Source organism: Pelophylax lessonae (assembly GCF_965119305.1).
Source record: "Pelophylax lessonae genome assembly, chromosome: 6".
In the NCBI taxonomy this organism is placed as follows: domain Eukaryota; kingdom Metazoa; phylum Chordata; class Amphibia; order Anura; family Ranidae; genus Pelophylax; species Pelophylax lessonae.
The window spans coordinates 140,079,196-140,104,004 of NC_138773.1; the positions used below are offsets into that span (position 1 = coordinate 140,079,196).

The following is a 24,809-nucleotide window of genomic DNA, read 5'->3' on the forward strand; positions in this document are numbered from 1 at the left end:
GCTCGAGTTAGGGTGAATGCTGCGATCTCCTCGGAATTCTCCATCTCCAGGGGTACGAGGCAGGGATGACCGTTATCCCCACTTTTGTTTGCCTTAGCCATTGAACCTCTGGTTGTCCGTATCCTTTCTGCGTCTGACATACAGGGTCTGGCAGTATGTGTGTGTTTTCACTCGCGCCTCTGGGATATAATTTCTGAGATGGGTATGTGCAAAAGGTTGGAAGAAACTGCGCTAACCTCTGGTGGTGGGGGCTGTACAACCCCACTGTTTGGTGTACTATAATATATTTAAAAGTGCCTTATACCCATATAAATCATATAAACTGTGTATTAAAAGTGTCACCAACAATATAGCAGCAAAAGATGTCACCATCAATATATCAGAGTGCAAATGTTAACTGGGTATTAAAAAGTGCCTTATACTCATATAAAACATATAAACTGTGTATTAAAAGTGTCACCAAAAATCTAGCAGCAAAAATATGTCACCATCACTATATTAAAGTGCAAATATTAACTGGGTATGTGAATACCATCCATAAAGTGCGTTGCATGTGCTAACTATAAATACATAAATGTAATACAATAACATGACCTGCTGGTTTCAGGCCGCGTCAAACGCTTGCTTTGCATCCTGTATTTTTATGCTAAGAAGGCGATTCTTCTGTGCTGGAAGGGCCCTACGGGACCTACGGTTGCTGCCTGGCTTCAATTGATTAATAACTGCCTTCCCCTTTACAAACTTACCTTTGAGTTGCGAGGTCATCCACACCTGTTTGATAAAATTTGGCATGGCTGGATATCCAGTCCTCTCACTCTGCCTCCTCCGAGCTCTGTAGAGATGGGTTCCTTTTCTGCTACCCCATAAGGTATTATAACTGCCGTTCCGAGTGTTGAGTGAAACATATCTTTTCTTGAGTATTGACTTGTACTTCTTGTCTTGTTAATTTACAGCTTATCCTATCTTGTTAGTTCGGGGGGGGGGGGGGGGGTGTGACCGGGGAGCATCAGCAATCTAGGTAATGCTTGTTGGCATCAACATGTTTTGTTTCCCTTCTTTGTTAAGAAGGTCTTGTTTTTGTTGGTTCGTTGTATTTGTAGGTCTGTTTGAAATTTCAATAAAAATATCTTTAAAAAAAAGAACTGCGGCTGCCTCTTTACCATCTGCTGTCCCCGTTCTGCCTTGTGTGCTTGGTGGAGAATTGTGTTGTTCTTTAATTTCCCCCTTCTCCCTATTGTTTAGTTATGTGCAGGCACATTTCCTGTCTGTGTAATACCTAGCATAAGACCTACTAACCATCAAAGACATACTCCCTCATCTAGATACAGTATTATGCTACCCAGAGAAGTGTTTGTGAACTGTGATCAGCAATGCAAACACATGTAACAACTTATTTCAACTAGATAAGAGTTGTCTACAGAAAGCCTCTCTGCCTGTGCAGACTGCAAACAAATATATCACAGCATCCTGTTTACTGTATTGTACTCTTTACAATTAGGCAAAGGGCAAGATTGAAGTCTGCAAGCTGTTAATCATGGTTGCATGGATGATCATGTAATCCCATTTGCTCCAGCATTACCATAGGAAACCTCACAGACTTAAGGCAGTTTAGTAGCAGTATAGATTGCCTAAATCTGGGAATCTGCTTTACATTTTACAGTACATGGGTTGTTAGGTATGTCCAGAACATTATATAATTAGGAACTCATATAATTTAGAATCAAATAATGTGTTTTTCATATAAAAGCTGAACAAACCTTTTCAATACACACGAGTCAAAAGGGAAAAAGCTGTCCAGTGGATTAGTGCACGTCTGAACAGAGGAGCCAAGAGTGCTGCTTCTTATGATAGGGATCATCTGCCTGTTGTTTCTCTCTATGATGGTGTAACAAAACACCAGCTGATATTTCCTAGGAAACAAACAAGACATTAAACTGCAGACTAAATTCACAGAAAAGTGCAGATCAGTAATTAAATGAAAGACGAAAGTCATTGATAATACTACAAATACAGGACAGAAACTATAGTAGCAGCATATGCTGTGAACATGTGCTACAAGACTGGCATAAAACATTGCAGCTGGTATAAAATAAAAATTGACAAAGTAGAAGCCTTTCTAATCAAAGGGCCCTTAATAAACCCTTTTCAAGTCTATATGAACGGCTGGCGGGGGTTGCATACCGGATCAGCTGTTTTAAAATGGCACAGGGAGAAACTTGGTCTCAGTGCCATCTCAAACTGGTGGTGGGGATCAGCGACTCCCGGCTAGGGTAAATGCAAAAACCTCGGACTTAATGTGATAGCCAGCATCCCACACAAAGCTCATGAGCTGAAACGATCAGCTCCTTGACTTCTAAAACTTTCACAGAGTGCTCCACAGGAACACAACTTTCATGTGTTGTGATGTCATGAGTGACGTCATTGCACTCCCATTTCCTAAATGGCCCGACCCAACCTCTGAATATAGCACCAATAAATGACTTATAGCACTGATCTCCTATTGCAAATCTGCTGCTTACATGGGCAGCACCTGTGCTCTTTGGTCACAGAAATCCAAACGCCCCAAATTGTAATTTGTATGTACAAAAGTGACTATGTGCATGAGGCCAAGAAAATTGTCCCCACCCCAGCAAACTTCTTAAGCTGAAACAATGATGATTAATGATCTGGATGATATTTGTGCTCACTGCACAAACATGAAATGCTTATGTAATTGGAAACACGGTGATTCTAATTTTTACTGTGAAAAAGTTGCTGTCATGCTAATTTGTGCCCTCATCAATCCAATTTAAAGTTACACTAACAATTTACGCAAAATTGTTTTTCCTCTGCATGAGTCTCAATGTAGCACTGAAAGGGGAACAAACCTCTCCTAAAGTAAAATGTTTGTGTTTACTTTGAGCTTTACTATTCCACTATATTACAACAAACTTTGTTATTTATATTTTGGAATGTAATTTTTTACTATTTATTCTCAATAAAACCCATGGAAATAAAAAATATATATCCAGATTTGCTACCAAATTAATGCCCTATCTGCCCTGAAATTTTTTTTTTTTAAATAAAATAATTTGCTAGGTTAGGCAAAGCCAAAACAGAAAAAATGATTTGTTGCTCAAGATGATTTACATTAGCTTTGGGCTTCACCATTCCATTGTTATACATAAAAGTCGCATTATAACGATATTTAAATTAACAGATTTTGCTGATTATATTTTAGGGTACATTTATGAAATTGAGCAAATTATGTAAAAGTTGTGTTGGGAAAATTACAGGAAAATGTTTTTTTTTTTTTTTTTTTATTTATTCTCAATAATCAATAAGGAAATAAAAATAAACAAAGCCAAATTTAGGTCCCATTTCCCCTGAAAAAAAGCAGAGTAAAATACTTTAGAGTAGATGACAAAATCAAAAACATATAATGCACAGTGGAGGCTAGTCCATAGGGGCTCTTGGGGCAGTGCCCACTCCCCCCCCCCACCAGTTTGCAGGAAAAAAAATAAAAATAAACAATATAATTATTTTTTCTGTTGAGTTTTAAACTTTGTACTGTATATATCTGTATATTTTTCGATATCTCTCTCTGCTGTTGCTAGCTAGACTAGAAAAAAACAAGGTCCAATTATGATTTTTTTTCCTAAGCTGCCTAGCAACAGACCGTCTGTCCTAAAAATGATTAGGACTGTTAGAAACACAGAGAAACCTTTTCTCCAGGCTTACTGGCTCCTTGGCACTCCCCTATTGCGTTCAATGGAGCTCATTAGGAAGGGCAGATATGCCGACCTGGCCTGCCTATTGCCTGTGGTGTGTGATGGGAGGCAGTCCGGGGTGTGGAGGACAGGATGATGCTTGGAGCCTTCATCCCAGCATGTGGACAGATGGACAGTGTACACAGCCTAGAGCTGGGAGTCGTACCATACATGGGGGATGACAGCCTGCTGAGCATGTTGTCACTGCAACAGTTCACCACCATTCCGGGGGGAGGAAATCTACTGGCCCATCACCGCCAGCGACAACGTAAGAGCGATATAGAACGGTGTAGGGTCCACAAATATAGTTCAGTGTGATATAGTACAGTTGTCTCCTCTCCTATAATACTGTGCCAGCTTCATTACTATGTATAGTATCAGCTCCTCTCCTATAGTATAGTGTATATAGTAGTGTGTATAGTATAGTGTATATAGTATAGTGTATAGTATAAAGTATATAGTAGTGTATATAGTATAGTGTAAAGTATATAATGTATATAGTATAGTGTATAGTGTTACACTGTACTATACACTATACCAGGGGTCTCAGCTACATACAGATTATACAGACATCCAGCGTCCTCACATGTTATTGAGGGACATAGTTTGTTTGGGCCAGCTATGTGATGGGTATCAAAAGCTGGAGTTCAGCTTTAAACAGAATTGGTCCCAGGAGAGAGCCCCGGTGTACCCCATTTATAACTGCAGACCATTCGAAAATCCATTATTTATCACCACCCTTTGGGTGCTCCCCTGTTACCAGTTTTCAATGCAGGTACATATATGATCTTCAAAGCCAACAGACCTCAATTTGTGGATCGAGTGTTTTTAGCAAATTACTGCATAAACCAGTTAATATCAAGGGGTTCACATACTTTTCTTGCCACTATAAGTATATATTTCCTTAGTATTTGCATTTTATAAACAACTATGCATATATTGTGTAAAATAAAGTTGCAACAGTCACCACTTTATTGTCCAGGGCCTCTGCTTTCAGAAAAAATATAATGTTCGGGGGGGTTGTAAGCAATTCTCTATCAATAAAAGTGTCAGTGTCTCCTGCGGGACCAAGTGACAAGGAGTGCACCACGGAGGTTGACTGCTGAGGGTCGATGGCTCAGAGAAGAGAAGTAGCTACACAGGGTCACAGCCACGGTCCTGGACAGGGAGCTATAGCATAAGATTCCCCAGGGCGTGGAGTCTAAGAGCCAGCAGGTTTTCACCAGAGCCTCTGATGGGGAGGATAGACTTGGCTGCAGCTGACTCCAGGTCGCAGACCCCAGGGTCTCCCAGCTCAGGCTCACAGCTGACTGTGGTGGATCCTGAGCCCATAAACTGTGAGAAAGAGTGTCTTCTCAGAACTGATGTTAACATGATTATTGTGAGAGAATTCTGCCCACGGGAGTAGAGAGGACCAATCATCATGATCAGCAGACTAAAGTGCAGGGAAAGACCTCTAACTCCTGATTAACCCTCTCAGTCTGTCCATTGGATTGAGGGTGGTAGAAAGAGGAAAAATCCAAGATAATATTGAGGGATTTGCAAAAGGCTCTCCAAAGCGAGCTGTGAATTGAACACCCCTGTGTGGGAAGGAACCTTATGGAGGTGGAAGATTTCTCAAACAAAAATGGGAACCAGAGCAGGAGCAGAAGGGAGACCAGGAAGAGGAACAAAATGAGCCATCTTGGAGAACCGATCGATTACCACCCAAATGATTGTATAATTCTCAGACGGTGGAAGATCAGTGATAAAGTCCATAGCAATGTCAGACCACGGCTGCTTAGGAATGGGCAAGGGCATGAAAAGACAAGCAGAAGCTTGCATTGAGGATTTAGACTGGGCACAGACATAACAAGCTCTAACGTAGTCTTTGACATTCGAATGGAGAGTAGGCCACCAGTTGTGGCTACTGATGAGAAGGAAGGATCGGAGGAGTCCGGCATGACCTGCCAGCTTGCAATTAAGTCCCCAACCAAGAATCTTAACTCTTAGCTCAGTGACGACGAAGGTCTTGCCAGGTGAAATTTGTAACTCCAGAGTGGTAGAATGGGCAACAATGCATAAGGTAGGAATGATCGGCTCAGGTTCAGAGGTGGGCTCCTCATCACTAGAGAGTGCATCAGCCTGACTGTTTCAGGAAAGAAGTTTGTATGTAATAGTGAAATTAAAACGGGAAAAGAAAAGATTCCGCCTGGCCTGTCTTGGATTCAGACATTTGACATTCTGTAAGTACTGTAGATTTTTATGATCAGTAAAAATTGTTATGGAATGAGAGGAACCCTCCAAGAGATGATACCATTCCTCGAACGCCAATTTAATAGCAAGACGTTCCCAAGCGCCAATAGGGTGATTTTTCTCTGCCTGAGAAAATGTCTCAAAGAAAAACACACACGGTTGATGTTTTTCCTCAAAGGATTGAAGAAGCACAGCTCCCACCCCAGACAAAGAAGCATCCACTTCAATAAAGAATGGCTCCCCAGGATTAGGTCTCTTCAAGAGAGGTCCAGAAACAAAGGCCTGTTTTAACTGATGAAATGCAGAGACAGCTCCTTGGCATTCTCACCCTTCTTGTTTAAGGCGATAATCTGTACAGATATGAAAGAATGACTCCTAAAAAACTGCCTGTAATAATTTGTAAACCCAAGAAAGTGTTGTGTCGCTTGAGGCTGGCAGGAGGAGGCCAGCAAGTAACGGCCGAGAACTTTCCAGGGTCCATACGAAGACCCACACTAGAGACAAAACAGCCTAAAAACAGGACCTGAATATTCAAAAGAACACTTTTCCAACTTGGCATACAGATTATTCTCTCTAAGGCACTGGAGTACAATCCGGACATGGTTTTTGTGAACAACCAGGTTTTCAGAAAAAGAGGATAATATCATCCAGATGGATGACAACAAACTGATATAGCAGATCCCTGAAAATTTTGTTAACAACGCTTTGGAACACAGCTGGGGCATTACACAGTCCAAAGGGCATAACCAAGTATTCGTAATGTGCATCTCTCGTGTTAAATACGGTTTTCCATTCATCACCTTCCCGGATCAGGTTGTAGGCACTAGTTCAGATATTAATAGTAAGGGGTATCACAATTTGATTGTCACCACATTCAAGCCTCGATAGTCAATTTAGGGTCTTAAACTACCATCTTTTTTGACAACAAAAAAAACCCTGCTCCTGCAGACGAAGAGAATTTCCGGATGAATCCTTTTTCTAGATTTTCAGCAACATACTTCGACATGGCCTGGGTCTCTGGGATGGACAGGGGGTAGGTACGACCCCTGGGCAGAGTTACTCCAGGAACAAGGTCAAGAGCACAGTCAAAGGACCTGTGAGGAGGAAGCACCTAAATTAATATTTTGCAGAACACATCCCGGAAATCGCTATATGCAAAGCAGAAGATACTGATGTGGTAACAACAGGAAGTTTCTCCTTTGGGGCAATCTTGAGAAGGCAGGGAGAGAAACAATAAGGACCCCAAGCCAGGATCTGCCCAGAAGTCCAGTCAACATGTGGAGAATGGAGCTGTAACCAAGGAAGGCCCAATATGATAGGGGTTGAGGCCTTAGGTAGGATAAGGTGGAGTACCCCTACCGACATCTTAACAGGCAGGGTTTAAAAGCGAATAGGGCCCTCAAAAAGAACAGTGCAATCAAACGCAAAGACCCCCAGCAGGGTGGTGAGGGGCGAAAGGGAAAGATTCAGAGAGAAGGTGAAGATGATATTTCTGGGTCCAATACTCCACCTTCCAGATGTATCAGACCCGAGTGTTTCCCGGACGAAGTGAGCAGGTGTCACGAAAATTACCTTTTTTTCCACAATAGAGACACAGGCCCAGAGTTCTGCACCTAGCACATTCCTCGGAAAATAGACTGGCCCAACCCAGCTGCATAGGTTCCTCAGCTGGCAGGGGATGCTCCACAGGTCGAAGAGAAGGGCACTCAGGCTGACTAAGGACCAAGGACTGCTAGCGTCTTTTCTCTAGGTTCCTCTCCTGAAATCGAATATCGATCTGGTTACACAAGGAGATGACATTGTCCAGATCACTGGGGACAGTTCTTACCGCTAATTAATACTTCACTCTGTCAGAGAGGCCATGTAAAAAAATTGTAACTAAGGCATCATTATTCCAGCTCAGCTCAGCAGTTAGTATACGAAAATTAAGCGCATACTATCCCACTGAAGCAGACTCTTGGCGGAGACGCCTCACCAGACAGGAGGGAAATAATATAAGCTGAGAAGGTTTGAGCCGACGTGTGGGGAGCCTGCGTGTCTCGGTCCCAATATTGCTGCATAGAAACAAAAGAAATTGAGGGCCCAGGGGACTTAACGAGACATGCAAGAATAGGTAAAATCACATAAGTTTATAGTAAGACATCTCTAAAAGATACATAATATTACACATGACAAAGATGATCATTACCAATGAACATTAAGCATTTCCATAGTACAAATATACTTATAAATCAACGCATCAACAATATCAATAGTCTGTGCTAGATGAGCCTCGGCGCGTTTCGCAAAGACACAGTTTCGTTTCATCAGGAGAGAAGCACAGAAATCTAAAAGCAAAGATATCATGAGCAGGAAGCAAAGAACTCAATGAAAAAAAAGGGGGTGGGGAAGAGGAAAGGGGAAACAATATACCTTAAATTGTAGCAGTAGCCAATAAATACAGATACTAAGGTCCACTTGACCGGACCCAACTGTATAGACATATCCTTATGTCCAGACTATCAAAAAAGAATACGTTGAAGCGGAAAAAATTCCTCCCAAACAGAAAAGGAAAAAATTATTGTGCTGTTCAGTAGGGATGTAACGATATCAAAATCTCACGGTACGATACAATTTCGTTATTGACCTCACGGTACGATATTTATTGCGATATTGTGGAAAAGCTCACGGTATTGTTAAATAGCTCATGATAGTGTTTGTGATGATAATAGCGAAAAAATACCGACATTTATTCTGCTTTTGCCAGTCAACAGGCAATTAATTGTTGTATTTATGGATCCATGACAACATAAAACACTGATCACATAGTGCTTTTAAAGTGCAAGTTGTAGTCAGGAACATCAATATTCTGTATAGTAATATTTGGTTGCATAACTGATTCTTCTGTGCAATGTTCAAGTTAAGAAGCCGCTAGAACAATTGTAAACAAACAATAGGCAATTCCCTTTAAGTGCAAACAAAGATCAAGTTAAGTCAGGTTTAAATGTGCAAGGCAAATAAAGGCAGCCTTTTAAAACTGGTATTTAGGAACATAACTTAAACTTAAATAAAATAGTCAGTCAAAAAGCCTTTAAAAAAAACACTGACCTATCATTTAGCTTATGTTCACGTTTTTCATCAGAAAGATCAAAATATCTACATTGCAAGAAAAAAAAAAAAAAAAAAACAGTAAAAAAAATCCTTAAACTCTGGTCTATGTAGTTAACAATGATTTGTTCCGCGGGACTGTGTTTATTCCTCTTGCTTTTTGATGGACACCTGTCCTTTTAATATTGTAACCCAACCACGACGATATCGAGACACGACCACGACGGTATCGAGACGACCACGACGATACGATATCGCAATATCTTCAATATCGTTACATCCCTACTGTTCAGTCTCCCCAGGAGTTGGGGGGGGGGGTACCGGGTCGGCAGAACACACAGGGAAAACGACCCTCCAGAGAGATGACAAAAAAAAAGCCTAGACCTGCAACAATAGGTGTACAAACTAAAATTGGAAGAGAACCTCATTAAAAATAAATAAAATAATGGTGAAAAAAAAACCTTTTACAGCAATTTTCTGTCATTAGTATTTTTTAGTTCCTTCTATTACTTTTGATCCAGTCACTTTTCGCATTTCACATCAATATTTATTCCTATGTGTTTTTATTTTATTTTTGTGCTTTTTTTTGTCTCTGTATTTTCCTGTTTTTTTTTTTTTTTGTAGAGTTTGTGATTATTTTGCATCTTTCTGCATGTTTTTGTATTCTGAATTTTTTTTTGTTTTGTCATTTATTATTTTTTAAATATTTTCTTGTGATTTCCTTTTTTATTTTTCTCTTTTTTCTTGTATTTTTGCAAACATTTTTCTTTTGGTTTCGTGTTTTCTCCTTATCTCCTTGTTCACAGTGGTTAGCTAGTTGGGGTCATTAGGGATGGCCTTTCGGTTTGCCCGGCGGTCAGTTCGCGGCGAACTTTGCTCGTTCACAGTCCGCCGATATTGCACACATATGGCGTTGTTCGCAGCAGCCATATTAGTTTACATGACACATCCATCAGGACAGCCAATTGAGACATTTCAGCACATGGACATACCCCCTACCTTATAAATAGACCTGCCCTAGCTGCCATTTTACATTCTGCTTTATTTATTATTTCAGGTACTTATATAGTGCTGTCAATTTACGCAGCACTTTACATATACATTGTACATTCACATCAGTCCCTGCCCTCAAGGAGCTTACACAATCTAAGGTCCCTAACTCACATACATACACAGTAGGGCCAATTTTTTTTATACAGGATCCAATTAACCTACCAGCATGTCTTTGGAGTGTGGGAGGAAACCGGAGTACCCGGAGGAAACCCACACAGGCACATGGAGAACATGCAAACTCCAGGCAGGTAGTGTCGTGGTTGGGATTCGAACCAGCGACCCTCTTGCTTCTAGGTGAAAGTGCTAACCACTACACCACTGTGCTACCCACTGCTTTTTGTCAGTGTAGGGAGAGGTTTGCTGTGTGCAGCAGGGACACAATTGTCAGTGACACAGATGGCTCTGTTATGTCCACAAAAGTAATTTTAAGGACTGGTATTTGGTATAGGTGTACTATATCTATAGTGTCTCTTTTGTCAGTGTAGGGAGAGGTTTGCTGTGGGGAGCAGGGACAGATTGTCAGTGACACAAATCGCTCTGTTATAGGACCACAAAAGTCCTTTCAATGACTGGTATTTGGTATAGGTGTACTATTCTTTGGTGTGCAAGAAAGAGGTTTACTCGTGGCAGGTGATCCAAGAAGATGTGCCACATCCCTGAATATAGATACAAGAGAAGATTCCCCTAGGTATGGGATTTTTTAGGCACACATATACAGGGAGTGCAGAATTATTAGGTAAATGAGTATTTTTGAGGATTAATTTTATTATTGAACAACAACCATGTTCTCAATGAACCCAAAAAACTCATTAATATCAAAGCTGACTATTTTTGGAAGTAGTTTTTAGTTTGTTTTTAGTTTTAGCTATTTTAGGGGGATATCTGTGTGTGCAGGTGACTATTACTGTGCATAATTATTAGGCAACTTAACAAAAATCAATTTATACAGTATATCCATTTCAATTTATTTATTTTTACCAGTGAAACCAATATAACATCTCAAAATTCACAAATATACATTTCTGACATTCAAAAACAAAACAAAAACAAATCAGTGACCAATATAGCCACCTTTCTTTGCAAGGACACTCAAAAGCCTGCCATCCATGGATTCTGTCAGTGTTTTGATCTGTTCACCATCAACATTGCGTGCAGCAGCAACCACAGCCTCCCAGACACTGTTCAGAGAGGTGTACTGTTTTCCCTCCTTGTAAATCTCACATTTGATGATGGACCACAGGTTCTCAATGGGGTTCAGATTAGGTGAACAAGGAGGCCATGTCATTAGCTTTTCTTCTTTTATACCCTTTCTTGCCAGCCACGCTGTGGAGTACTTGGACGCGTGTGATGGAGCATTGTCCTGCATGAAAATCATGTTTTTCTTGAAGGATGCAGACTTCTTCCTGTACCACTGCTTGAAGTAGGTGTCTTCCAGAAACTGGCAGTAGGACTGGGAGTTGAGCTTGACTCCATATTCAACCCGAAAAGGCCCCACAAGCTCATCTTTGATGATACCAGCCCAAACCAGTACTCCACCTCCACCTTGCTGGAGTCGGACTGGAGCTCTCTGCCCTTTACCAATCCAGCCACGGGCCCATCCATCTGGCCCATCAAGACTCACTCTCATTTCATCAGTCCATAAAACCTTTGAAAAATCAGTCTTGAGATATTTCTTGGCCCAGTCTTGACGTTTCAGCTTGTGTGTCTTGTTCAGTGGTGGTCGTCTTTCAGCCTTTCTTACCTTGGCCATGTCTCTGAGTATTGCACACCTTGTGCTTTTGGGCACTCCAGTGATGTTGCAGCTCTGAAATATGGCCAAACTGGTGGCAAGTGGCATCTTGGCAGCTGCACGCTTGACTTTTCTCAGTTCATGGGCTGTTATTTTGCGCCTTGGTTTTTCCACACGCTTCTTGCGACCCTGTTGACTATTTTGAATGAAATGCTTGATTGTTCGATGATCACGCTTCAGAAGCTTTGCAATTTTAAGAGTGCTGCATCCCTCTGCAAGATATCTCACTATTTTTGACTTTTCTGAGCCTGTCAAGTCCTTCTTTTGACCCATTTTGCCCAAGGAAAGGAAGTTGCCTAATAATTATGCACACCTGATATAGGGTGTTGATGTTATTAGACCACACCCCTTCTCATTACAGAGATGCACATCACCTAATATGCTTAATTGGTAGTAGGCTTTCGAGCCTATACAGCTTGGAGTAAGACAAAATGCATTAAGAGGATGATGTGGTCAAAATACTCATTTGCCTAATAATTCTGCACTCCCTGTAGACTGATTCAAAGATCTATGCAAAAATTATATAATTTATTAAAGTGACAAACATAAAAGTATAAGCAGTAAAAACATTACAGGCAATGCATGTTTATCAAGAGTATAACCATAACCGTGAGATGATAGGAACCAATGCCCAATATATTTCGGAAAGTCAAATTTCCTTCTTCAGGGATGGTTCAGACTGGAAAATGTTATGGTTAATCTTGCGATATCTGTAAAGCCTGTAGGGTAGTTAAAAGCAAAGCTGGTTCACCGCAAGTGTGGATCCACCGTCATAAATTTCCATATATCCCACAGATTAGGGGAAATTGGTGTATAGGGTTATGGAATGATTTTAGTGGGGGCCCCCCCCGGTTCTCCAAGGTCCCTGTGGTCACCTGAAGTCCCAAAATTTGGCCACAACACCAATAAGCCGACAATGAGGACCAGCTGTATGGTACTATATGCACGGACTCCACAAGTGGGGATTGACCAGCACGGTCAGAAAGTCGGTTCTCAGATATTGCCAGAGGAACATTGCGGAGAAGAGCTCTTTTAAGACCATTACTGGACTTGGCGAAGAAAGCGGGGTGCACATATAGATGGGGATTTATCCCTTCTCCGTTACTTTCCGGAGGGATAGCCAATATTTTAATCTCAGGACATATCAGGATAGATGGCTTTTTTTCAGTTTATAGGGACTGACCCCATACATGTGGTAAACTGGTTGGACCGAATACCCAAGGAAAAGATTACTGTGCATTTTCAACAGCAAGAGAGAAGATCAGATACTGTGACGGAGGAAGAGAAAAGATAAAGAGGAATAGTTTTTAAACTAGTGTGACTCCCCATGCCCACGGATGTTTTGTTGTCTTCTTTTTTTTTTTTGGTAACACATTAGGGAGGCGATAATTTTTTTTTAATATCTCCTACCCTTATTATTAATTTTTAAATTAAACATGTAAGGGGGAGGGGACTTTTTCTTTTTTTTTTTGGCACATTAGGGAGGGAAAAAATAATTTTTATACTCCCTACCCTTCTTATTAATATTTAAATTAACACGTATGGGAGAAGGGTTTTTTTTTTGTACACATTAGGGAGGAAATAATATTTTTTTATATTCCCTACCCTTCTTATTAAGGTTGATATTGCACATGTAAGGTGGGAAAAGATTTTACCTTTTTTTTTTTTTTTTTGGTGGGGGGGGAGGGGAATGGGGAGGTATGTAATCAGGGGAAATTATGTATGTGCATAAGATGACACCGGAGATGAAGAAATGTATGTTTACTTCTTGTTATGTTGATCCTATGGAGGCTGGGGGATGACTTTTTGGAGGGGGAAAGGGGAAGAATGGAAAGATAAGGGTAGAGTGGAGGTGGGTGGGTGGGGGGGGGTGGCCCTTTTTTTTATCACTAAAGGGAGGATATTGGACTCCCCCTTTAAAATTTATCACCTTCTAAATATTTTCACGGATGAGAGATATGTAGGTGGGGGGGGGGGGGGTTATTGCTCACTCTTTTCTGGGGGCCCCCTCTTTTTTTTTTTTTCTCCCCCTCTCACCTTCTCTAGTTGGTTAAATAGGGAAGAAATTGTTGAAAAACGTTCCATTTCCCCTAGCCCCCGTGGGTTTGTTTCTGAATTTGAGGTAATATGCTAGGTACACCCCCCTGTTATGAGGGATGGGGGGAAGCTGAAATACATTTGGAAGGTTAGAGTATATATGAAGATGTCATAGGTCGGCGTATAATGAGAATATAGTAAAATAGGATAAAGGGATGAGGTGTTGGAGAGTACGCAGAGAGCCATTCCGGGGCATTGCCCTATTTAGGAGTACACACAGGTGGCACCGAAAAGTGCCGTGTGAAATAAGGATAGAAGCGCTATCCGAAGTGACGGGAGAGAGATTCGGTTTCTTATAGGAACCAGTTTCACTCACTCGTCAGTGGGTTGGGAGGGGTTGTGTGTTGGGGTTTTTTTTTTTCTTTTTTTCCCTTCTTCTCTGACCAGTGATGGAGGACTTAAAAATGATTTCCTATAATGTTAAAGGATTAAATATGCCATAAAAGAGACACATGCTATTGACAGAATTGAGACGACTAAAAACTAGTATCGCATTAATACAAGAGACACATTTTAGGACAGATAAAATGCCTTTTCTTAAAAATAGATTCTTCCCACATACATATCATTCTGCATACACGCAAGCAAAATCACGCGGAGTCTCTATACTCATAGCAAATTGTATACCATGGACCTTTCAAGACAGTAGACAAGATCCAGATGGCAGATTTTTATTTGTCAAGGGGTTGATAGGTGAAATACAGGTAACGTTAGCAACAGTATATGCACCTAATAACCGGCAGGATACATTTATTTCTAGGACTCTGACCGAGCTCGTGGGCTTCACAGAGGGTCAATTAATTTTGGGAGGGGATTTTAATACACCATTAATACCAGCAATAGATACATCATCCGGAACTTCCGCTCTTACATCTGGAATGAGCAAACGGATATTAAGGGCCTTATATAAAGCCCAACTGATTGACGTATGGCGTCTACAGCACCCTTCGGAAAAAGAATATACATTCTACTCAATACCACATAAGAATTATTCTAGAATTGATTTCTTCATTATACCCCATGCTCAGTTACAGGCAGTGAAAAAAACGGATATAGATAGTATCACATGGTCAGATCATGCACTTATATCAATAACATATAGCCTGACATTGAATTCTTTACAGAGAAGGCGTTTCTGGAGACTAAACGAGGACTTATTACAAAGGGAAGAGATATTAAAGCAAGTGTCGGAGGAGATGAAAGCCTTCTTCGAAATAAATGACCAACCTGAGTGTAGAATGGGGACCCTTTGGGAGGCTCACAAGACGGTGGTGAGAGGAATTTTTGTTAAACATGGAGCGCGTATTAAAAGTGATCCCTATTAACTGGAGGAGAAAAATACTAAATCAGAGCGATTGGTGGTCTTTACCACCAACATACTAGGACAAAGTGAATTTCTTTTCCTTGTCTTATAACAAAACTGAACCTTACTTTAATACATTGTTGCATGGTATAATACTGGCAATAAACCTTTTTCTCCTTCTCCTCCTTTTAAATAGAACCATTCCTAATTCATCTTCAATCAAAGGCTCCTATCTGATAATTTCATGTCTCTCCCTTCCAGCGAATCAGCCACACTTGGGATCCAGTTGTCCTTATCTGGTGCTCTTCGGGGGCCATCCACTATATATTATAATAATCCCTTCCTGGCATAACATACAATTGTGAGGCATTGCCATTCTAATCACATCTTTGATACAGCCAATGTCTGGATTCAGCGGAGCATGCAGATCACTTGATTTTAACATTATGTGCGCAAGTATATAGTGCTCTTCATCACTGCATAGAATGTAAGTTATAACGTTTGTCTTTCTGAGTCTGTTGCACAGATTGATATAATGTAAAAATGACTGTGATATGCCGTTTATTGACTGATCTATTTTTGATCAATTATCTACAGACCACCATCCAGGGTCTCCTCTCTCCCCCTGAAGAAGGAGTATCTGTTGTAAACTCCGAAACTAGTCGGGTTCTGAGTCTTCACCCTGAACTGGTGTGGTCATTCTGTATTGCACATGTGATGTATCTTACTTTACTTGCCTTTTATATTTTGTACATTTTTCTTTCAAAAAAATATATAAATTTCTACGATTTTGTGTATATGTGAGTGCCTAAAAAGTCCCACCAACAGGGGAATTTTCTTCTTTAGACTTTTACTGGGATGTGGCACCATCATTAGCACTCAACACAGGCATCTCTCTTTGAATACCTAAAGACCTGAAACACCATTTAATAATAGGAAATACATTACGCATTAGTAAGCAATTAAAGACATACACTAAACTGACAACGAACGAGTCCCCCCTATTCCCAATATTGGGGAACCCCCAGTTTAGCCTGGGCATGGATGGGAGACAGTTTGTTATGCTGAGGGAGAAGAAACAGGAACAAGCATCATCATTTGTGATACAAAAAAAGTGGCCCTCAATTAATCAATTGACTGATAGAACGGGAATATATACCATACCTTTTTGGCAGGCAATTCAATTACATCATTAACTGGCTTCAATTCCAAATCCGGAAAGTTTCGGTAGAACATGAACAAGATTTGAACAATATTGTGTGAAGCCAGGGAACTTATTGCATACATTATTAATTGCGTATAGGTTACTGACGAATCCGGAAGGGCAACCAGAGATACCATGGATGGAAAAGTGGGGTAGGGATTTGGAATGCGACTTGACAAATGAACAGATACAGAGGATATTAAGGTCTAATTTTAAACCATCTAGCTGCACTAAAATTCAAGAGCTGAACTACAAACTTATAACGAGATGGTATATTACACCTAAAAAAATGCACAGTTGGTACCCGAGGGAATCTGACCTTTGTTGGAGATGTAGAAGAGAAGTGGGTACACTGTTTCATATCCTCTGGACCTGTACTAACATAAAACCTTTCTGGGCGGGAGTGAAGACCATTATTCAAAAATTTACGGAATAAAAAATAGAAGAAAAAACTATCTTTTTTTTGATGCACGTGTCGGATATGCCAGTGGGGAGATATGAAAGTTCTATCATCCCCTACCTGGTAAATGCGGCAAAGGCATGTATTCCAGGCAACTGGAAAAAAACACAACTCCCTTCGATAGTGGAGTGGATACAAAGGGTTGAGGATATTAGGAGGATGGAAGAATTAATAGCTTCATCACAAAATAGACAGGAAAAATATAAAAAAATATGGGATGTATGGAACCACTTTATTGTCTCTGAGGAAGGGAAACTATTTATAATAGGATAAGTTGAAGGGAGGGAGGAAAAAAGGGAAAAAGGAAAGGGGAAAAGGGAAAGGGGAAAAGGGAAAGGAAAAAAAAAAAAGAAAAAAGAAGTGGGAGGTAATTGGTCCTTTATATCACTGGTCGCAGAAGATTTTGAACAGATAGGATATAGTAATTTTTTTTTTTTTTTGGGGGGGTGGGTTAAAGAGGGGTGGGAGGGAGGGGGGTTGGATGGGTATTAAAAAGAAAATAAGGAAGGAATATAAGAGAAGTAAAGTATAAAAGAATGGTTATAATAAATGTTAAAATGGTAATGTATTTTATACTAAAATGTTGATGTATATACCTTTAATTCCTGAATAAAATTTATATTTGAAAAAACAAAAGCACTTTTAAAAAAATATTATAACTGGTGTGATAGACAGATTGAAGCGGGGTGTTATCTAACAATATATTTTTATAACAGTGTATTTGGGTACTGCAAAAATGTTGCCTCTTTTGCTGCGTTAACTGTGCTACACACAGTGACAACAGTTACTGGCCAATTTTTTGTATAACTGGTGTCATAGACCCGTGGCCCCCCTATACCACAGATTGAAGCGGGGTGTTATCTAACAGTATACTTTTATAACAGTGTATTTTTGTCCTGCAAAAATGTTGCCTCTTTTGCTGCATTAACTCTGCTACACACAGTGACAACAGTTACTGGCCATTTTTTTGTATAACTGGTATAATAAACCTGTGGCCCTCCAATACCACAGATTGAAGCGGGGTGTTATATACCTTATTCCACATATACTGCGCTTCTCTAGAGACTTTTGTCACAGGGTAATTTAAAAAATGACAGGCAGAGGAAGAGGCAGGCCCTTAAGCAGGGGTGGTAGGGGTAGGGCAGGAGCAGTAGGCTGGAGCCAAAGTGTGAAGTTTCAGAAGGTGCGTTCAATTACGTCAAAGGACGCACCAGACTTGGTTGAGTGGCTCACTCAGCCTTCCTCTTCTGCACCCTCCTCATCCTCTCTATTTGCACCCTCTTCACTCTCTGCTGTGTGCACCCCCAAAGACACCACCACCAACACCCCCACCATATACCCTCCGCTTGAGTCACTGGAATTATTTTCCAATCCATCACAAGACATTTGCGATGCACAGCCATTCTTGGCATCGGATAAGGAAGAGGAGGTAGCAACAGCCTCCACTCAGCAGTCTGACGACAGTACCCAGATCAGCCCAAGGAGGTTGGTCCCCGCTGTTGCTGCCTACTCCGAAAACTCAAATGTTAGTGGTGGGGAAGGTGACGTAGATGAAGATGTGTCGATATGAACGTCACGTGGGTGCCTACAAGAGAGAAAGAAGAGGGGAGTTCAGAGGGAGAGATGGACCAGCAGATAGGGAGGAGAACTTACATTGCACAGGAGGGACAAAGCAGACTACTAATGTATCAGAAGCGAGCCATCAACCATGTACAGTCACATCTGGCGCTCCCAGGATGCCGGTGCATAGCTCCGCAGTGTGGGCTTTTTTTTAATGTGTCTGCTGCTGACAATAGTGTTGCCATCTGCAGCCTTTGCAGTCAACACATAAGTCGCGGTAAGCCCAACACTCACCTAGGGACGACCGCCTTAAGAAAGCACCCGGACTCCCATCACCAAGCATAGTGGGAGCAACACCATCAGAACCCACAAAGCCACACTCCAGGCTCTCACCGTCCATCCTCTTCTCCTTCTCCTCACAATTGGCCTCCACTCCACTTTCCATCATGCCATCCTCACGCTGTCCTGGAAAAAGGCAGGCTTCTGTGGCCCAAATGTTTGAGCGTAAAAAAATAACGACGCTAGACAACCCTCTTGCCCAACGGTTGACTGCTGGCTTTTCGGAACTGATAGCCCGCCAACTACTGCCATATCAACTGGTGGACTCGGAGGCCTTTCGGAAATTTGTGGCCATTGGAACAACACAATGGAAGGTCCCAGGAAGGAAATATTTCTCGCAGAAGGGCATTCCAGAGCTGTATAGCCATGTTCAGCGGCAAGTGAATGTATCTCTGGCACACAGTGTCGGTGCCAAGATACATCTGACCACAGACACATGGTCTAGCAAACATGGGCAGGGAAGGTATATAACTTTTACTGCCCACTGGGTGAACCTTCTGACGGCCGTCAAGCATGTAACCCGTGGCACCCGTGTAGATTTGGTTTTACCGCCACGGATAGCATGCAGGCCTGCCTCTTCTTCTCCTCCTCCTACTCCATCCTCCCTCTCCTCCTCGGCTGACTCCTACTTTTCCGCTGTTACCGTCTCTTCCGCTGCACCGCCCAAGATCCCCAGAACCTATTCCACATGCCAGGTGAGACGTTGCCATGCTGTGCTGCATCTGTTGTGCCTGGAAGCCAAGAGCCACACTGGTCCTGCACTCCTTTCAGCTTTGCGTTCACAGGCAGATCAGTGGCTGACACCGCTCAATTTGACAGTTGGTAAAGTGGTGTGCGACAACGGTGCCAATCTGCTGAGCGCGCTGAAACAGGGCAAAATTACACACGTGCCATGCATGGCACACGTCCTGAACTTGGTCGTGCAGCGATTCGTTGCCAAATACCCTGGGATCCATGACGTCTTGCGGCAGGCCAGGAAAATCTCGGGCCATATCAGAAGATCTTACACAGCCATGGCTTGCCTTGCTGACATTCAGCGGTGACACAACCTGCCCGTCAGGCGTCTTATTTGTGACTGCGCGATGCGATGGAACTCAGCCTTGTATATGCTTGATAGGCTGCTCCAGCAGAAACGTGCAGTTAACGACTACCTGTACGAACTCTGCGGCAGGACAGGCTCTGGGGAGCTTGGGTTTTTTTCACCGCGCCAGTGGCTGCTCATGCACGACGCATGCAGAGTTCTGCGGTCATTTGATGAGATCACGAAACTGGTCAGTCACAGCCAGGGCGCCATCAGTGACATCGTACCTTACTCCTTCTTTCTGGAGCATGCATTGCGACGTGTCATTGATCAAGCCGTCGAGGAGCAGGAGCAGGAAGATGAGGAAGTCGCAATGTTGGATGAATTCTCAGGGGGTGCTACTCCATCTGAGACAAGTCAACAACAGGAGTCTGAAGAGGAGTCAGAGGAGGATGGTGCCGGGGCGGATGAGGAGGAGCAAGAAGAGCATGCTTTAAACCTTTCTGGGATCCTTGGTGTTGTCCGTGGATGGGGGGAGGAGAACAAGGACGACATTATCCTGGATGATAAGCTGGAGCCAGGCCACTACACCGCTTCCAGTTTAGTGCGAATGGGGGCCTTCATGCTCCAGTGTTTTAAGGTGGACCCCCGTATAAAAAGCATTAAGGGCAAGGACCAGTACTGGGAGGCAATGTACTTATACCCCCGGTACAAACAAAAAATGGCGGAAATGTTACCACCATAACAGAGGGCGGTCAGTTTCCTGTCCGAAAGGACGTTCAGCACAGCAGGGGGTATCGCGACCGATAAGCGCACTCGCCTACCTCATGACAGTGTTGACTACCTCACATTTATAAAAATTAATGAGGCATGGATCTCAGAGGAATTCAACACATGGTACCAGTAGACCATGTTTGATTAAAATTCCTCATGACAGGCCACAAATATCCACCAGACCGCCATCCACCCAGAACAATTCATGGTCCTTGTCTTCTGTAAATACAGCAGCATAAAAGGCATTTCATGTCCATTGAACGCCTAATTTTTGGGGCCTTTCATAGCAGACAATTATTTTTCCTGTCAATGCCTAATGTACCTCCAGCCACAGAATACAACGTTCTTAGCTGTCAGGTGAACGTATGTTGGGTTAATTTTTGGGGCCTGTAATGGCCGGGCGACACTTACTTCTGTATCCTGTGAATGCCTAATGTACCTTCAGCCACAGAATACAATGTTCTTAGCTGTCAGGTAAAAGCATGTTGGCTAATTTTTGGGGCCTGGAATGGGCGACACTTACTTCTGTATCCTGTGAATGCCTAATGTACCTTCAGCCACAGAATACAACGTTCTTAGCTGTCAGATAAATACATGTGGGCTAATTTTTGGGGCCTGGAATGGGCAACACTTACTTATTTATCCTGTGAATGCCTAATGTACCTTCAGCCACAGAATACAACGTTCTTAGCTGTCAGGTTAACGCATGTAGGCTAATTTCTGGGGCCTGGAATGGTCGACACTTAATTCTGTATCCTGTGAATGCCTAATGTACCTTCAGCCACAGAATACAATGTTCTTAGCTGTCAGATAAATGCATGTGGGCTAATTTTTGGGGCCTGGAATGGGCAACACTTACTTATTTATCCTGTGAATGCCTAATGTACCTTCAGCCACGGAATACAACGTTCTTAGCTGTCAGGTAAACTCATGTGGGCTAATTTTTGGGGCTTGGAATGGCCGACACTTACTTATGTATCCTGTGAATGCCTAATGTACCTCCAGCCACAGAATACAACATTCTTAGCTGTCAGGTGAATGCCTGTTGACTAATGTTTGGGGCCTGTACTGGCCGACACTTACTTCTTTATCCTGTGAATGCCTAATTTTTCAGACTGGAATTGCAAATCAATGAGTCTGTAAACATTCCGCCAAATTGTGGAACGGATGCGGACCCATTTTACAGACGTGTGAATGGACCCTATATGTATTTGACATGTATTTACCGGCTGCTGTCAGTTCTGGCTGATTTAGAAAAAAAAAAAAATTTTTTTTGCTGGAAACAAAAATTATTTTTTTTTAGGGCAACTTTTCCAATAGCAATACTTCTGTTATGACAGTGTCCATGTTGTGACTATTTGTGCACAGCTAGTAAGTATTTTGTGGCTGCAAATATGACCTAAAGGTTTTTAAAGTTTGCCTGCCATTAAAGTCAATGGGGCCCGCCGCAAACTTGCGGTTCGCGAACATTTGAAAAAGTTTGTGGATAACGCTTGCGAACCGCCCCGGCCGATGTTCGTCCATCACTAGGGGCCGTGTTTGCCCCTCCCCCGATCCTTTGTTTTCATTTGGGGTTTTCTGATCATCCCGTTTTCTCCTCCTTCCTCCCTCTCTCTGTCCACGGACGGTGAAAGGGGCTGGTCTTCACTTCCTTATTCACACCAACCCTCAGTTTATCTCCAGGCTGATGCACATGCCCGCATCTATTCATCGGCATGTCCAGCTCCCCTGCACACACGCTCATTAGCGCGGTGCCTTCCACCTGGCCAAGACAACCCCGGGGGGGGGGCCCTGTCTCCTCCCACCTGTCATGAGCCGCACGATGGCCTTTTGGCCACTGTGATGTGGGGGAGGTGGGGTCTCTGGGCTGTCAGCACATATAAGGCTATCCCTCCAAGTCCTGTTGTGAACGTCCATCTGGCTGGTTCCACACACATATGCTGCCTGACATTTTAGGTATGTGCTTTCTATTGGGGTCATTATCTTCCCTTTACCTTCTTCATTTGCACTTGTTTCGAGATTTCAGCACCCCTGATGTCAGCACGTATGCTTCTGTGTCCCTCACTTATGGGTTCATTCCTTCACATTTTACTTATATAGTCATATTCCCTTTTTTTTCTTCTTCTTACTTCTAAGTGCACGCTCGGTGTTTTATTCTTGCACTTAATATGTGGCTAACCTTTTTTTAATTTTTTTTTTTTATATATATTATTTTTTTTCCCTCTCCCATCATCATTATTATGTTTGTTTCCCCCGCATGCATTACACTTTTGACTTCTTCTGGTTCTACCCCCACTTATATTCCCTCACTGGTAAGGTGTTTTGTCACTTATCCTGGTGTTCTGACATACACCATTTTTCTTTTTTTTTTCCATTATTTTATTATTTATTAGGTTCTGTTCTAATTCTAGTTTATACACCTATTGTTGCAGGTCTAGGCCTTTTTTGTCATCTCTTAGCCTTGCCACCTGGGAGGTCGCCTTCCCTGTTTGTTCTGCCGGCCTGGTACCGCTCCCCCCCCCAACTCGCGGGGAGACAGAACAGCACAACAATTTTTTCCCTTTCTGGGAGGAATTCAGTGATTTTTCCGCTTCAACGCATTCTTTTTTTGATAGTCTGGACATAAGGATATGTCTATACAGTTGGGTCCGGTCAAGTGGACCTTAGTATCTGTATTTATTGGCTACTGCTACAATTTAAGGTATATTGCTTCCCCTTTCCTCTTCCTCCCCCCCCTTTTTTTTTAGCATTGAGGTCTTTGCTTCATGCTCATATCTTTGCTTTTAGATTTCTGTGCTTCTCTCCTGATTAAGTGAAATTGTGTCTGTGTCTTTGTGAAACGTGTCGAGGCTCATCTAGCACAGACGATTGATATTGTTGATGCGTTGACATATAAAGTATATTAGTACTATGGAAATGTTTAATCTTCATTATTGATGATCATCTTTGTTGTGTGTAATATTATGTATCTTTTAAAGAGGTCTTACAATAAACGTACCTATTGCATCTCTTGCATGTCTCGTTAAAGTCCCCTGGGCCCTCAATTTCTTTTGTTTCTATGAAATAATATAAGCTACCTTTGCCAATGGGAGGTTTTGGGGCTGGAGTTTAAAATTAATGGTTCATTGGCTAAGAAACCCCTACAGGCCTTGGAGTCTCCAGAATAATGGGACGGAGCTGGTAAATACAAAGAATTTGGGGCTGCGACTGTGACCGGATTAGGTACGGCAACAGATTGCAATTGAGGCGGTTGAACTGGGGGTCCTATGGAGGCGAAATCGTAAAGGATTTTCATCACCTGGGTCTGATTAGATTCCAGGGTCTCGAGTCTGCGGACAAAGCCCTGCAGCTGATCAACGGTGGGTAGAGGCACATCAGCAGGGTCCATGGTCCGAGCAAACTGTCACCTGCAGGACCAAGTGATGGGAAGCGCACTGCAGAGGTTGTGAACCCAAAGGCTGATTGCTGAGCGTCGATGGCTCAGAGAAGCAGCTACACAGGGTCGCAGCCATGGTCCTGGACAGGGAGCTAGAACATAAGATTCCTCAAGACGCGGAGTCTAAGAGCCAGCAGGTTTTCACCAAAACCTCTGATGGAGAGGATGGACTTTACTGTAGCTGACTCCAGGTCACGGCCCCCAGGGTCTCCCAGCTCATGCTCAAGGCTGGCTCTGGTTGGCTCTGGTGGATGGAGAAGAAGCAGCAGTCCAGGGCAACAAGGGATTGTCAGGAGAACAACCCAAAAGTCAAGCAGACAGGGATGGTCAGAAGGACGAGATGAAGGTCGGGGACACAAGCAGACAGGGAAGGTCAGGTAAACAAGCCAAAGACTGTACACTGAGATCAGACGTAGAGAAAAGGGCAAGAAACACTCAGGGAAGCCTTCACACAATTGTTGCTCGGGCAAAGCTGTTTTGCAGTGCGCAGGTTAACCGGAAGATTTACCTGCTTAATGACCAGGCCATACTTTGCGATTCGGCACTGCGTAATTTTAACGGACAATTGCGCGGTCGTGTGACGTTGTACCCAAATAAAATTGACGTCCTTTTTCCCCACAAATAGAGCTTTCTTTTGGTGACATTTGATCACCTGTGCGATTTTTATTTTTTGCTATATAAACAAAAAAAGAGCAACAATTT

At 42.4% G+C, this 24,809-nt stretch overlaps 1 protein-coding gene across 3 annotated transcripts in view; it reads right to left on the reverse strand.

The window, feature by feature from the left end:
* Window positions 1-24,809, reverse strand: part of RRN3 (RRN3 homolog, RNA polymerase I transcription factor) — a 1,162,251-nt gene that overhangs the window by 16,726 nt on the left and 1,120,716 nt on the right. The window contains exon 15 of one of the 3 annotated variants that reach the window (XM_082260367.1): window positions 1,758-1,910. The exons of the other annotated variants lie outside the window; for them this stretch is intronic. Within the exon in view, the coding sequence (XP_082116493.1) occupies window positions 1,758-1,910 (153 nt within the window). The remainder of the gene's footprint in view (window positions 1-1,757; window positions 1,911-24,809) is intronic. 3 annotated transcript variants of the gene reach the window in all.